General features: G+C 52.0%; 1 protein-coding gene across 1 annotated transcript in view; it reads right to left on the bottom strand.

Moving 5' to 3' along the window:
• LOC127217624 (uncharacterized) overlaps window positions 1–13,884 on the bottom strand; it is a 31,864-nt gene extending 17,980 nt beyond the window's left edge. Inside the window, exons 1-5 of the mRNA XM_051178609.1 lie at window positions 13,743–13,884; window positions 12,379–12,563; window positions 8,944–9,085; window positions 5,432–5,553; window positions 4,494–4,681 (exon numbers count right to left, since the gene is read on the bottom strand). Of these exons, the coding sequence (XP_051034566.1) occupies window positions 4,494–4,681; window positions 5,432–5,553; window positions 8,944–9,085; window positions 12,379–12,563; window positions 13,743–13,884 (779 nt within the window). The remainder of the gene's footprint in view (window positions 1–4,493; window positions 4,682–5,431; window positions 5,554–8,943; window positions 9,086–12,378; window positions 12,564–13,742) is intronic.
• Between the last annotated feature and the right edge of the window lie 525 nt (window positions 13,885–14,409).

Below are 14,409 nucleotides of genomic sequence, written 5' to 3'. Positions count from 1 at the left end.
TGTGTTTAGGGCTTAGGAGGAGGCTGGGAGAAGGGAAGGGAGTTTCTGGGGGTGGATTAGGAGTCTGAGTTCCAAGAGCCGTCCTAGGATAGGATGCTTAGGGCACCAGGCATGTATGATGCAGTTGAGACTAAGCAGGCACACGGAAGACGGGAAGAGAAGTCAGTTGACTAAGGACAAAGTAGCTGACTAGGAGAAGCTAACTTGTGGGTTGTCACTTGGGAGGCTTGGGGGCAAAAGGGCAAATGGCTGCAGAGGAGGAGAGAAGGAATAGGATGGGCTCAGAGGCTAAGGTAGGTTCAAACTCTAGGTGTCAGGGTTGTGAAGAGAACCATAGAGGGGAGGAGACTCAGCAGGGGGTGGGGTGCAAGGCACTGCTCAGTATGGCAGCCTCAGAGTATACCTAGGAGGAAAGAGGAGGTCAGGAGTCTGAGAGAGACAGTATCAGGCTCAAGGATGCCCGGATGAGCGTAGGTCCCTGCAGTGGAGGGCAAATGCTTAAGCATTTAGGAGTCTGAGGAAGAGCAGGCTGCTTGCAGGACCTCAAAGGCCCGGGTACAATTTCAGACCGTTCAGAGCCAAAAGCACAGCCAAGTAGGCCCAAAGTTGGGAAGAGGCTGTGAGGAGTAGAGAGACTGCAGGGGAGGTCCAGGGCTAGGATGGAGCACAGGAGTGCGTGCCGGTCAACCGGAGGTGTAAGGACAGTCCAGGGGGTTGAGCATGGATGCGGGAGGGTAAGGGTATGCTAGGAGCCCAGGGTGCTGCCAGAGGCTGGAGAGGAAAGGAGGAAGTGAAGACAAATGGGAGGGAGGTCGGAAGGCTCTCGGGAAGGTTGGGGCCTGAGAGGGACGAAGGCTGCCCAGTAGTGCCAAGACTTCTTTCTGACAGTCGTGCAACCTGGCTAGGAAAAAACGCCAGAGCAGTTAGGCAAATGGCCTGCTCTACAGGAGCCAGGTTCAACTCAAAGTCCCCGGTCGGTCTCAGGCATTCTGTCTTCTTCCGGCCTCCCCTAGGGCCAGGCAAGCACTTTGCTCTCAGAACATTCACACACGCAAACTGCCTCTCACACAGGGTGGAAAGTTCAGATAGAAGGGGGAATGTGATAAACAGAACAAAGGTGTGGGTGAGGTAATGAGGTGAGTGAGTAAGAAGCCTCCTGATCCTTAGGGACAGCTGCACCTTGAGGAGGAAATAGGCTGCTCCTGGGGAGCTTGCACAATGCAGAAGGGCCAGCGTGTGGGAAAGGACTGGGGAAGAAGGCAGCGGGCTCTGGAATGGAGGGACATGAAGGGAGGGTAGAACCCTGGACAGGAGGATGGGAAGAAGACAAAGATGACAGCAGGCTGGGGAAGAGTGGGCAAGAGGCTGGGCGGTGTGGGAAACCAGAAGCAGTCATGAGAATGGGTGACAGGTTGTCTGACAGGGTGGGGCCCACAAAGGGAAGGCTGTAGAGAGATGCTCTGGGACACAAACTGGGAACTTGGGGCAGGCAGCTTGGGGAGACTCTACCCTCAAGACGGTTGGGACCTAAATACTGAAGGAAACTCAGTTGTGGCATGGGATGCCAGGGGTGAGAGGGTGGAGGAGAGGCTTACAGGGGAGATTTGAGGTGGTGTGGAGGACAGGAAGTTGAATGAGGCTGTAGCCGCTATGGAAGGAAGAAATACAAAGGCGGAATGGCAGGGTAGTGAGTATAGGTTAGGAGGCTGGTGGAAGTCAAAAAGAGGTTCAGGGAGAACAGAGAAGGCTGGAGAAGAGGCGGGGAGTCCAGGAACGTGAAAGGTATTGAGTTTGGTTGAAAGGCTCCATTGCAGGGCAAATCTGTTGGGGGCGCTAGATATGTGCCTGGAGGCCTTGGGGGCAAGCAGGCCTACAGTTGGCTAGCTAGGCCCTCGGGATATTTGGGGATGCATGAGCCAGCTGGGGGACATAACACGGGTCGTGGAGGCTGCCCAGTAGGCATCCCAGCTAGAGGCGAAGGATGACAGGATCATGGAAAAGGCAGAGGACTGGGGGGAGGGGGTTACAAGGTTCAATGGGAATGTTAGGAAGCTAGTGAATGGTAGAAGTCTGTAGGGGACCATGGGGTCCATAATGGAGCCCGAGCCCAGAGGAGTATAGGTACACAAGGAAGGACTGGAAGGCGACAATCGGTTGGGAAGGTGGGCAGAAGAAGGTTAGGCTGGATATCAGAGTCCCGCAGAGCCGGGATGTGGATGCACAGGCTTTAATCCCAGCACTCGGGAGGCAGAGACAAGCAGACCTCTGAGAGTTCGAGGCCAGCCTGTTCTACAGAGAGAGATTCAGGACAGGCTCCGAAGCTACACAAAGAAACCTGTTTTGAAAATCAAAGCGAAACAATAAAAACCAAAACCAAGAGTCCCAAGATGGTAAAAGGCTTGGTTGGGTGTAGCAGCCTGGGAAGGGTGGGAGCTGGGGCCTTGTGGTGAGTGAAACTGGCACAGACAGAAGATGGGTGTAGGAAGTCAGTGTCTGGCAGAGGGCAGAGGACTCTGGTAGTCCAGGAGGAGCCTGGGAGGATGCAGGAAGTTGACTAAGGAGAGTAGGAGCCTCAGGGTTTTTTTTTTTTTTTTTTTTTTGTGAGCATGACAGACTGTAGGTGATCTCAGAGTAGGACAGGAGTCTCTAACTAATGGTGGGTGCCTGGGGGAGGAAAGAAAGTTGGAGAGAGGCCGAGGGTCATGTGGATTGGTGGGTTAGCACAAGTTTGTAGGGAAGGGCGCTCCAGGGAGGAAGGAAAGCTGGGTTCGGGAGAGGCACTCTCTGTTCAGCTAGGTGCTAGGAGTCAAGGGTTACGAATGCCTTTCAAGGAAGACTAAAAACGTCGGGCTAAGGCATCAGTGTGGGGAGACACTAGGTGTGTGGTTATCACGGCAGTAGGCACTGGGATTTGGAGAACCTGGGGCAGGGTATCAGGCCCCGGAGAAAGGAGAAGAGCAAGACGCTGGCAAGGGGGCAGTAGTTAAGGGGACAATGAGAGGCCTGTAAGCAGGTCCAGGGTGACTGACTGTGGGAGGCTTCAGGGCATTCTGGGTGTCTGGGGAGGGTTGTAGGCTTAGGAAGGAGGCAGGGTGGACCTGGGGAGGGCAGGAGTCTCAGAGTAAGAGGGAACTGAGATGGAGGGGAGAAGGTCTTAAGGGAGAACAGGAAGCTGGGGAGAGTTGTCAGAAGGCTTAGAAGGCCAGGTCTCACGGGAGGCAGAGAGTACAGGCTAGGCTGGGCAGGGCAGGGCAGGGAGACTGGGGCTTGGCAAAGGGAGCAAGGAGGAGGGGCGGATGACTGGAGGGCAGCAGGACAGTGGGGTGCTCAGTAGGGCAGGAACTTCAGGGAAGCATGTTGGAGTTGGGGAGTGCAGGCTGCCTAGGAGGGCAAGCAAGCCTGCAAGGGAAGGATAGTCTCCAGGGGAACAGAGGAGGGAGGCAATGGAAGGAGCCAGGAGACTGGGGTTAAGGTGAAAGGCAGGGGGAGATAGACGAATGGGCCTCATGAGTCAGAAAGAGGCCACGGACTCAGGGGTAGCCAGTCAAGGAATGGATATGGAAAGAGGGCCCATCGTCTCCCAAGCGGGACGCATCCAGGGGCTCTCAGAGCTATGTCCACCTGGAGTTAGGGGTTCAACTGACCAAGAGCTCCCCAGGGGTCAGAGCACCTTGCTCTTGACCAGAAAAGCACTCGGGGCAGCCCCGGTGGTGGGCCTATGTGCCACGTGCCAGCACAATCATACACCCGAGTCCCTGACTCCTCCATCTCTGTCCCAGTCATCACCCCTCCCCCCAGCTCTGCGGGATCACAGGGCCCTGCAAACCTAAGGAAAGGTCAGACTGGCTTTTTGTGTGAAGAGTCAACTCTGCTAGTAGGGTTCTATCCCTGGGAACGGATGGTTCCTTATCCATGAGGAAAAGCTACCGATGCTGTTAACATCCATTTATTAAAATTAATAACGTGAACTCTGACTTTCTGAAATGCCATTGGAGGCTTTGGACAGTTGCAACATTTACAGTCTAGCACGGGAAGATGGGCCACGGGCAGATACTGCCTGCCACAGATGGAGTAGGTGTGGGACACTAAAAACCGGCTGTGGGCCAAGAAACACGCCACGCCCCTTGAGGTGTCTCCAGCTGCTGCCTTGGAGCCTCGGGTCAAATGCTTTGTCCTACACGTTCGTTATGGGACAAACCCCAGACACTCTGGCTGCAGAGGGTCCACTCCTGGTCGCAGAAGTCTGGAAATTTCAGCTCAGGTCATATGCTGGTATTGCAGACAGCAAGAGGCAGCCTGAGCACAAGCTCTGATGGATCAGGTCCCCTCCCATGCCGAGCGCCCGCTCCATGCAGACAGGTCTAAGCGGTGTAGTGGCCATGAAATTCACATACCATTTTCTTTAAAATTCCTAACATAAGCATTTGCGCTAAACGAGGCCCAGTACTTATGGAAAGGCCCCGAAGAGGGATTCTCAGGGCCCTCACCCCTACATCATGTTCACCGGAGTCATGGAGATTGCCCTCCAGTTGTAGTTGGGCCGGATGCTTTGCACTATCACCGCGCTGACCACGTGGCCTACAACAGGGGTGTAGGCCACGGGGAGTTTCAGTGAGACCAGGGTGAAAAAGATGGTGTGATTCAGCACTCCTTGTCGTCTGTGGACACTGGTTACATGGACCTGCCGAGACAAAGTGCGGCCTTGCGTGTGGGAACCCTGAATCCCTGCGCAGCCTCTGTCCCTCCACACCCTGCTCCTGAACACTTGTTGGCCCGACCCAGCCTGTCACCTCGTCCTGCCCTGCCTGTTGCACCGCCAACCCCGCCACCCACTGCCTCCCCCAGATCCAACCGCACACCAATTAAAGAGGAGACTGTTCTGGTGGTTCCGTCCAGCTGACGAGAGACCGTGTCCTAAAACTTAGTCGTCAGAGGCCATTAGCCCCGGAGTTAAACGAGGACAGATCAAGGACTGAAACAAGACCAGCATGAAGTGGACTATCCCCTCCCCCACCCTGTCACTCTTCAAGCTCAGGATTTCATCTGAACCTGTCCTGTGCAGACTCAATTTCAGGCTTGCTGAACCCACACCCCATCCAGAGCCCCAGCCCAGGCTCAGGCCGCACCACCAGCCCCAGCCCCAGCCCCGGCCCTTATTTGCATGCCCGCGTTCCCCACAGTCCTCTGCACTGCTCATTTTTCTCTCCCCCTGTTGAGAATAACCCACATAACAGCCCATGTGGTAAGACCTGTGGCTCAGGACGGTATGTCCACGTTCTCTGTTTTCTTCCTTACTTCTTTAAAGCCCTCCGTTGAAATACATAGGTCGAGGAGGTGTCACGCGCGGGTGGGTTCATATTCCCCAGCAGTCCCAGCAGATTGCAAGTCACAAACACCACCCAAGCAGGCTTTGAAATGAGCCCGTAATTACCTCCTGCAGGCGCCTACACTTCGTGGCCTTCAAGGAGTGCACTGTGATCTTCGGTGACCCTTTTTCAGCAGAGTACTCAATATCTAGCCAGTCCCCTTCATAAGGTGTGAAACCTAAGATAGCTAAGAGGAAATCGAGATGAATATTCTGCCGTCTACCTCCAGTCTCAACTCTAGAATGCGCTGTATGAAAGCCATTACACGTTACCTTTGGCCAAGTAAAATTTCACTGCTTACATTGACTTGTGATCCCACGATCAAGCGACTATTAGGTGTAAAGGAAGATGTCTCATAAATCCTCCAGCCAGAAAGGAAATTTCAACCCTTGTTTGTTTGTTTGTTTGTTTGTTTGTTTGTTTGTTTGGTGGGTTGTTTGGTTTTTCAAGACAGGGATTCTCTGTTGTCCCAGCTGTCCTGTCCGGCAAGACCCTTTGTCTACTAGGCTGGCCTTGAACTCAGAGTTCAGCCTGCCTCTACTTCAAGGGCTCTGGGATTAACGGTGCACACAACCACCACTAGGCTCAGAAATTGGGAATTTTTAGACATTGTTTTCGCTCCATTCCCTTAGGCAGGTTAAGTGGGCCCATGGACAATGAGGTCAGAGCCTGTTTCTCTTGGGAACAGTGGATGATTCACTGTTCAATGGGTCACATTTAGAGTCCTCTCTTTGAGACAGGAGCTCATGTCTTCCAGACTGTCTTCAAACTAAGAAATTCCGTCTCCTATTTTCCCTCTCTCTTTGGCTCCCTCTCCCCCCCCCCCCGTATCCGTCCCCCTTTGTCTATCCCTTGTGCGTCTCTCCTCCCTCTCTCTCTCCTTCACTCTCTTCTCTGTTCTCTCCTGTCCCTTCTCTACGCCTCTCCCTCCTTATCTCTCCCTGCTCATTTCTTCTTTCCTCTAAGTCCCCTTGGTTCCTATCCCATCCCCCAACCCTCTCCCCCCTCCTCCACCATCCCTACCCCCTCCCTCCCTACCTCCTTCCACCCCTCCCTCCCTCCCTCCACCCCACCCTCCTCCCTTCCCCTCTCCTCCTCTCCTTCCCCCTCCCTCCCTCCTCGTATGCACCCCTGCCTCCCTCCCTGACTCTATTTCTCTTCCTCTTTCTTCTCCCTTTCCCCGGGTTTGCTTCTCGGCTTCCCTTTCTCCCTCCATTTCTCTCTGCTCAGACATCTCCTTCCCTCCCTTCCCCTTTGCCTCCATCTCTCACCCCCCTCTGTCTACTCCTTTCCCTCCTTTGCCTCACCCTTCCCCTCCCTCCTTCCCTCTCTCCCCTCTCCCTACTTAAATCTGTCTCTATTTCCTCTTGCCCCCTACGCACCTACTAGACTCCTCCCTTCCTCTCATTTCCTGTCTGTTTTCACCTCTTCCTCCCTGGTCCCCTCCGCCCTACTTCCTCACTTCCGCCTGAACGCCTCCACTACCTCCTCTCTTCCTCATGCACCCTTGACCTTCTGCCCTCCTCACCCCATGGTCTGTGCCCTTCCTTCTCTGACTTCCTCCCTGCTTTACTCTCCACCTCTCTCCTGTGTGTCTCTTCCCTCACATCTTTGTTTATCGTCTCCTTCCCCTCCATATCCCTCTTTTCCACCATCTTGTTTATCATCTCCTTCCTCTCCATTTCCCTCTTTTCCACCATCTTGTTTATCATCTCCTTCCTCTCCATTTCCCTCTTTTCCACCATCTTGTTTATCATCTCCTTCCTCTCCATTTCCCTCTTTTCCGCCATCTTGTTTATCGTCTCCTTCCTCTCCATTTCCCTCTTTTCCGCCATGTTGTTTATCATCTCCTTCCTCTCCATTTCCCTCTTTTCCGCCATCTTGTTCATCGTCTCCTTCCTCTCCATTTCCCTCTTTTCCACCATGTTGTTTATCGTCTCCTTCCTCTCCATTTCCCTCTTTTCGCCATGTTGTTTATCATCTCCTTCCCCTCCATTTCCCTCTTTTCCACCATCTTGTTTATCATCTCCTTCCTCTCCATTTCCCTCTTTTCCGCCATCTTGTTCATCATCTCCTTCCTCTCCATTTCCCTCTTTTCCGCCATGTTGTTTATCGTCTCCTTCCTCTCCATTTCCCTCTTTTCCGCCATCTTGTTTATCATCTCCTTCCCCTCCATTTCCCTCTTTTCCGCCATCTTGTTTATCGTCTCCTTCCTCTCCATTTCCCTCTTTTCCGCCATGTTGTTTATCATCTCCTTCCTCTCCATTTCCCTCTTTTCCGCCATCTTGTTCATCGTCTCCTTCCTCTCCATTTCCCTCTTTTCCACCATGTTGTTTATCGTCTCTTTCCTCTCCATTTCCCTCTTTTCCGCCATGTTGTTTATCATCTCCTTCCCCTCCATTTCCCTCTTTTCCACCATCTTGTTTATCATCTCCTTCCTCTCCATTTCCCTCTTTTCCGCCATCTTGTTTATCGTCTCCTTCCTCTCCATTTCCCTCTTTTCTCTACACCCCTCTTACCTATTTCTTCCCTCTTCTCTCTCTCTCCCCCTCTCCTTCCCTTCTGTCTCTGTTTCCCTTCTCTTACCTATCTCTCTCTCTGTCTCTCTCTTTCCTCTCTCTCTCTTTCCCTCTCTCTCTCACACTCTCTTACCTCCCCCGAGTCTCTGTCTTCCTCCCATTTCCCTCTGTCACTCTCATTTCCTCCGCGACTCAAGTCATCTGTCTCTGTTTCCCTCCCTCCCCTCTCTCCACCCGCTCTGTCCCTCCTTCTCTGCTCTACCTTTCTGCTCCCCCTCTCAGTCCTTCTCTGGAGATTCCTCTCCTATTTGCCCTCTCTAGTTGCCTCTTTCCTCTCTCCCTATTTCTCTCTCCTGTCTCATCCTCCCTCCCTCTCTCTTGCTTCCTCCCCCCTCTTACTGCATCCCTCACCCCTGTGCCTCTGTGTCCCCACGCCTCTCCCCCGTCCACATAGACACAGGGGTGTCAGGAACAAACTCAGGTTTTCTGCCGGACAAATACATGCATGCCCTTAACACTCTGCTCCATCTCGCTGGCCACAGCATAGTTTAGTGTTTTGAAAAATACTTTGCCTGTGGCTCTTGACTACCTGTAACTCATGCTCCAGGAGCTATGACACTCTCTTCTGAACTCTGTAGGCAACTGTACTTATGTGCACAGACCAACACATACACACAGGCGAGCGCTGCGCGCGCATGCGCGCGCACACACACACACACACACACACACACACACACACACAAAGATGAGTAAACCTTAAAACTATCAAGATTGGTATACATTTCTAGTAATTTTCTATCAGAGTTAAATACTCACATGGATTAAGAATCTGTCCAGGTTTTCCAGTGTGCACTCAACTAAAGAGTGTCTAGTAAAAGGCAGTGTGATATCCCCAAAGATTACCTGTTTATACGTGTATTGTACTATACTTTCAGTGCCCAAAAACATCAGAAATAACAAAGGCCCTAGAATGCAGCCTAGGGTGCTGCTGCCAAAGCAATGTCAGCACTCAAACCTGCAAATGTGAAAGCAGACAAGTTTTAAAATGTAAATGGAACCTTTGGAAATGCTGTCCAGATAGAAGTAGTACTCCTCCGCGATGTAGACGGTATCTTTCTTGACGAGGGAAACACACACAGATAAATCACGGATCTTGGAGTCTGGTTCTCTAGGCTTATCTTCTTCGGAGAAGACACAGACCTAGCCGATGCGGAAGCAGCAATGAAAACGATCAAAATCAAAATGGAATCGTGCGTCTATCACACTGCCTGTGGAAGGGCTGAGTTTGGAAAGGCCCCGAGAGAATACAAGATTCCAGATTTAAGACACTCTCCGCTGTTGCAAACAGCTTGCCTCCCTGGGGATCTTGGTACACTGGGCTCCTTCCAGCAGTCGCTACCAATTCCATGGTGTTTCCTCAAAATAGACCTTCCTTGAGGAGTGAAACACCACACAATCTTCTCTATCCACAGCCACCGCTGCCAGTCCCAAGGAAACTGCACTACAGACCTGTCTGTGCCCAGATGCCACACGACTTCCTAGCCATAGTGTCCCATGAACCTACCCAGAAGCCTCACGTCTAGGAAACATTATGGCAAATCCCAATCCCTTAACACAACAGAGGAAGAAGACAGATTCAGTCATTTCTGAGGACAATGGAGACAGCCTTTCAGTCAGTAGAAGCCAGAGGCAGTGTGTGTTTGTTTGTGTGTGTGTGTGTGTCTGTGTGTGTGTGTCTGTGAGTGTGCGTACATGTGTGTGTCTATCTTTTTGTTTGTGTGTGTGTGTGTCTGTGTGTGTATCTGTTTGTGTGTGTGTCTGTGAGTGTGCGTACATGTGTGTGTGTCTATCTCTGTGTTAGTGTGTATGTGCGTGTGTCTTTCTGTGTGTTTTTGTGTGTGTCTGTCTGTTTGTGTGTGTGTGTCTCTGAGTGTGCGTGCATGTGTGTGTGTGTGTCAATCTGGGTGTTTGTATGTGTGTATGTGTGTGTCTGTATGTGTGTGTCTGTGTGTGTGTGTGTGTCTGTATCTGTCTGTCTGTGTGTGTGTCTATGAGTGTGTGTGTGAGTGTGTGTCTATCTTTGTGTTTGTGTGTGTGTGTCTGTGCCTCTTAGTGTGTGTGTGTGTCTGTGAGTGTGCCTGCATGTGTGTGTGTCTGTGTGTTAGTGTGTGTGTGTCTGTTTGTGTGTCTGTGTGTCTGTGAGAGTGCGTGCAAGTGTGTGTGTCTGTGTGTTTTTGTATGGGTGTCTGTAAGTGTGCATTCATGTGTGTGTCTGTGTGTTTGTGTGTGTGTGTGTGTGCGTGTGTGTGTGTCTGTGTGGGTGTCTGTCTGTGTGTTTGTGTGTGCGTGTGTGTCTGTGTGCTTGTGTGTGTGTGTCTGTGTCTGTGTGTGTCTGTTTGTGTGTGTCTGAGTGTGCATGCATGTGTGTGTGTATATCTGTGTGTTTATGTGTGTGTGTCTGTGTCTGTTTGTGTGTGTGGGTGTGTGTCTGCTGTGTGTTTGTGTCTGTCTGTGTGTGTATCTGTCTGTCTGTGTGTTTGTGTGTGTGTGTCTGACTGTGTGTTTGTGTGTGTCTCTGTGTGTGTATCTGTCTGTCTGTGTGTTTGTGTGTGTCTGAGTGTGTGTGTGTGTCTATCTTTGTGTTTGTGTGTGTGTCTGTGAATGAAGGTTCGTGTGTGTGTGTTTGTGTCTGAGTGTGTGTGTGTGTCTATCTTTGTGTTTGTGTGTGTGTGTGAATGTACGTTTGTGTGTGTGTGTGTTTGTGTGTGTGTCTGTCTGTGTGTCTGTGTGTGTGTGTTAGTTTGCGTGCATCTGTGTGTGATTGTGTGTGTGTGTGTGTCTGTGTGTGTGTCTATATGTTTGTCTGTGTCTATGTGTGTGTGTCTGTCTGTCTGTGTGTCTGTGTGTGTGTCTGTGTCTGTTTGTGTGTGTGTGTGAGTGTGTGTATGTGTGTCTATCTTTGTGTTTGTGTGTGTGTCTGTTTGTGTGCATGTCTGTGATTGTGCTTGCATGTGTGTGTGTCTATCTGTGTGTTAGTGTGTGTGTGTCTGTGTGTGTGTGTGTCTGTGAGTGTGCATGCATGTGTGTGTGTGTGTCTATCTGTGTGTTAGTGTGTGTGTGTCTGTGTGTGTGTGTCTGTGAGTGTGCATGCATGTGTGTGTGTGTGTGTCTGTGAGTGTGCGTTCATGTGTGTGTCTCTGTGTTTGTGTGTGTGTGTGTGTGTGTGTGTGTGTGTGTGTGTTGGGGGGATTTCTCCACTGTGTGGGAGGGGACAAGCAGTGAGATATGGTTCCTCTTTCCTCTCTCTGTGTGTGCACATAGTCAAGTCCAGCCTTGCTAAATGTTCAGGTGTGACTAAACTGTCATAGGAAACAGGCCATGGGTGAGTCAGGAGTCAGCGTGAGACTCTGTGTGTGTTCTGACTGAACATGTGGCCAAGAAGAGCTATACATAACACATGAACACTGAAAGTCAAAAAGGTCAAAAGGTGGTGATGTGACAGGGACCCACGAGGGCCTCATATGTCCCTTTTCTTAAGAGTCCCAGGTGCTTGCTATGCAGACAGTAACCATGTGCCTGATTGATCACTGACTGTCACAAATAAGAACGGAAGCATTCTCCTGAAGATTTCCGCCAGCTCCCAAGGAAACTTCCATGTTGCGTCTCCCTTCTAGGAAGGGAAGGCTTTGGGTGTTCAGGGCCCTTCCTTGCACATACTGCAAGAGAGGCAGCCTATTGCTAGGAGGATGGATACCTGCAGCAAAGGTAGCAGAGGATTTCATGCAATCTCCTCTCGGTACTATACTTCGGGACTCTATGAAGACTCGACTCTTAGATCTCACACCCTGAATGGGAGACCCCAGTGACTTTTCCTTGTTACCTCCGTAAGTGTTTTTGGCAGATGGACACACATCTTTTGAGATGGCAGGGCCACTCTTGGGAGTGCATTCTTGAAAACACAGATTTTTACCTGACAGTAACAGTTGCAAGACAGCACTGTGTCTACTGCTTATCACTGTCGATCCTTCTGTTTGAGCAATGGGACAGCATGGATGTTTACAGCGTATGACGTGGAACTCTGGGGTGGGTATGGAGGCATTGTCACCATGCTCCACAGAATGAGGTTGGAGGATTCCAGAGTATGAGGACACCCGGGCAGTAGATTGAGACACACCAGCACCACCCTGTGCGCTCTCTCTCAATCTCTCTCTCTCTCTCTCTCTCTCTCTCTGGCTTTCTCTCTCTCTGGCTCTCTCTCCTGCCTCTCCCCTCTCCCTCTCAGGCCCCCACCACACACACACACACACACACACACACACACACAGGAGAGGGAGGAACACAGGGAAGCTACAGCTACAGGGCAGTGTGCATTTCACCACAAGCAAGCACAGTATATGAGCTCTGGGGAGGTTCGTTTAGGTTAGCTTAAAGAGCAACAGCAAGGTTGAAAGCCCCATGGGAAAAGAGTCTTCCCGAACATTCGCAAAGCTTACTTCGGTTGCTTTCAAGTCATGTGACAGTGGGTCTTCCTCCACAAATGCGAGGACTTGGTCTCCAGCTTGCAGAGGCACTGGGCCGATCACAACATCGGTGCTGAAGAAGACACAGTTTTCGATCCAGCCATAATCATTGCCACAGCTTGTCACAGTGCCTTTCACAATCTTGGTGTTGGGTTCGCCTGTGAACCGGACACGCAGCAGATGCCATGAGTTAATCTCAGAAGCAAAAACCACCCTGGCGAATCCTCCCCCATGATGGTATGGCACACAAACATGTCCTGCAAACACAACGCTTCTGGGTGGAGGGGCCCATGCAAGGGACTGCACGTGTGTGGGGTGGGGACCTCTCAGACTCTGGAGGCACAATGTCAGGTTTAAATCCTGACGTTGCCCAGCTCTGCACAGGAGGACCCTGCTGAAGAGCACCAGTTGGGAAGCAGACAGCCTTGGTTATGTGCACTGTGTCCTTCCCTTACGGTCTATGTAACCCCTAGTACATTTTTTTTTGTTAACCGTCTCTGCCCTTGTAAGGAAATTATGTCTCCTGGTTTCTGTTGTGAACATAACCTGACACACACGTGTCAACCCCATAGACCTGTAGGTGTCTTGCACACCTCAGTGGTCAAGCTCTGTGGGTGGACATTCTTTCCAGGACCACGATTACTGTCAAGGGTTGTCTAATGAGCACCACAGTGAGACGCGTGCCCAGGACTCCTCCGTGATGCAGCTTAGGTTGGCATCGCGCTCCTGGCCCAAATGGCTGTAGGATTCGCAAGGCACGATGGGGCTTCTCTTGAGGCATTGCTCATGAACATGAGCCACACGCTTAGCCCATAGAAACGCCATGCACAAGTTGGGATGACTCCAGGAACGCTTCTTACGCTGCCCAGGACCCCCAGCCTCTCACAGGCCTTCACCCATTGTGCTTGAGTGCTCGCGTAAAGTGAGATTCGATGTACAAGGGGCTTAAATCGGCCCCTGATCTCCCCACGCGTGGCAAAGACCGCGCACTGACTCCCTTCCCGCCTCAAATACCAGCGGGGATGGGAACCGGGACTAATCTGAATCGGCGCCCAAATGGGGTCTTCTCTTCTCCTGGAAGTAGGAGAAATGCCCTCGAGGGCTCTTTGTGCCCCAGCCCTTGAGAATAGGACAAGGTTTTCCCCACATTGGCCCACCAAGAGAATTTGGTATAGAGTTCGCAGTTTACCCAACTCATGGGTACCCGGGGGCAACCTCCCACTCAGCAGCCCCTGAGGACGGCTGCGGGCCTCTACTGATCCTCTCTCTCCACACACCCACCCTCTCCGTGTCCTGCCCTGGAAGTCTAGGCCACTGAGTGCCTGGAAAGTAAGTACCTTCCAGCTGTGCCCGGTCTCTTTCCACAGATTCAATCTTCCACTGAAAGAAGAACATAACACTGCGCAACAGCCTGAGTAAGCGGCGGAGACCACAGTCAGAGCAGCCAGGGCAATAGCAGCATGAAGACCTGGACGCCATGACCCCCATGGTGCCACCTCCTGAGTTGCTGTCTCGCTCCCCAAGAGAGGGTTCCAGATGGCTACTGCGCAGCCCTCAGGAAGGCTGGGCTCATCCTACCACCGCAGCCGCTCAGCACCAGTCTGGCTGGTCCACAGCCCCTCCTGACAAGCTGGCAACCACAGGCCATTGTTCCCACCAGCAACCACTGTGAGCTCGGCATGTGCTCACAAAGCCCTGCTGGCCAATGGCAGGCACTGAGAGAGGAAGCAAGGGTCCTCGGGTGCATCATGTGCATCATGCCCCTTACCAAAGGACGACCATGGAAAGGTATTGCCCCGGGAACCCTGGGGCGTTCTCACAACCGTTCGAAAGATATGGCTGCAGTGTTTCCCAGCAAGATTAGAGCTTATGGCAGAAAGGTGCCCCCGGCGGTTCCAATGAAGTCCAATGTCCCCCTCAGCAGGCAGAGGGGCTGCTGAATGGTTCCCCAGTGTCAACAGGGCCTGCGGTGGCGGTGGAAACAGCAGAGGGTTCCTGTGAGTG

This window comes from Phodopus roborovskii, unplaced genomic scaffold, assembly GCF_943737965.1.
Source record: "Phodopus roborovskii unplaced genomic scaffold, PHOROB, whole genome shotgun sequence".
Taxonomy (NCBI): Eukaryota; Metazoa; Chordata; class Mammalia; order Rodentia; family Cricetidae; genus Phodopus; species Phodopus roborovskii.
Note: the sequence above shows the minus strand (reverse complement) of the source record. Positions and strands in the feature narration are given on the sequence as shown.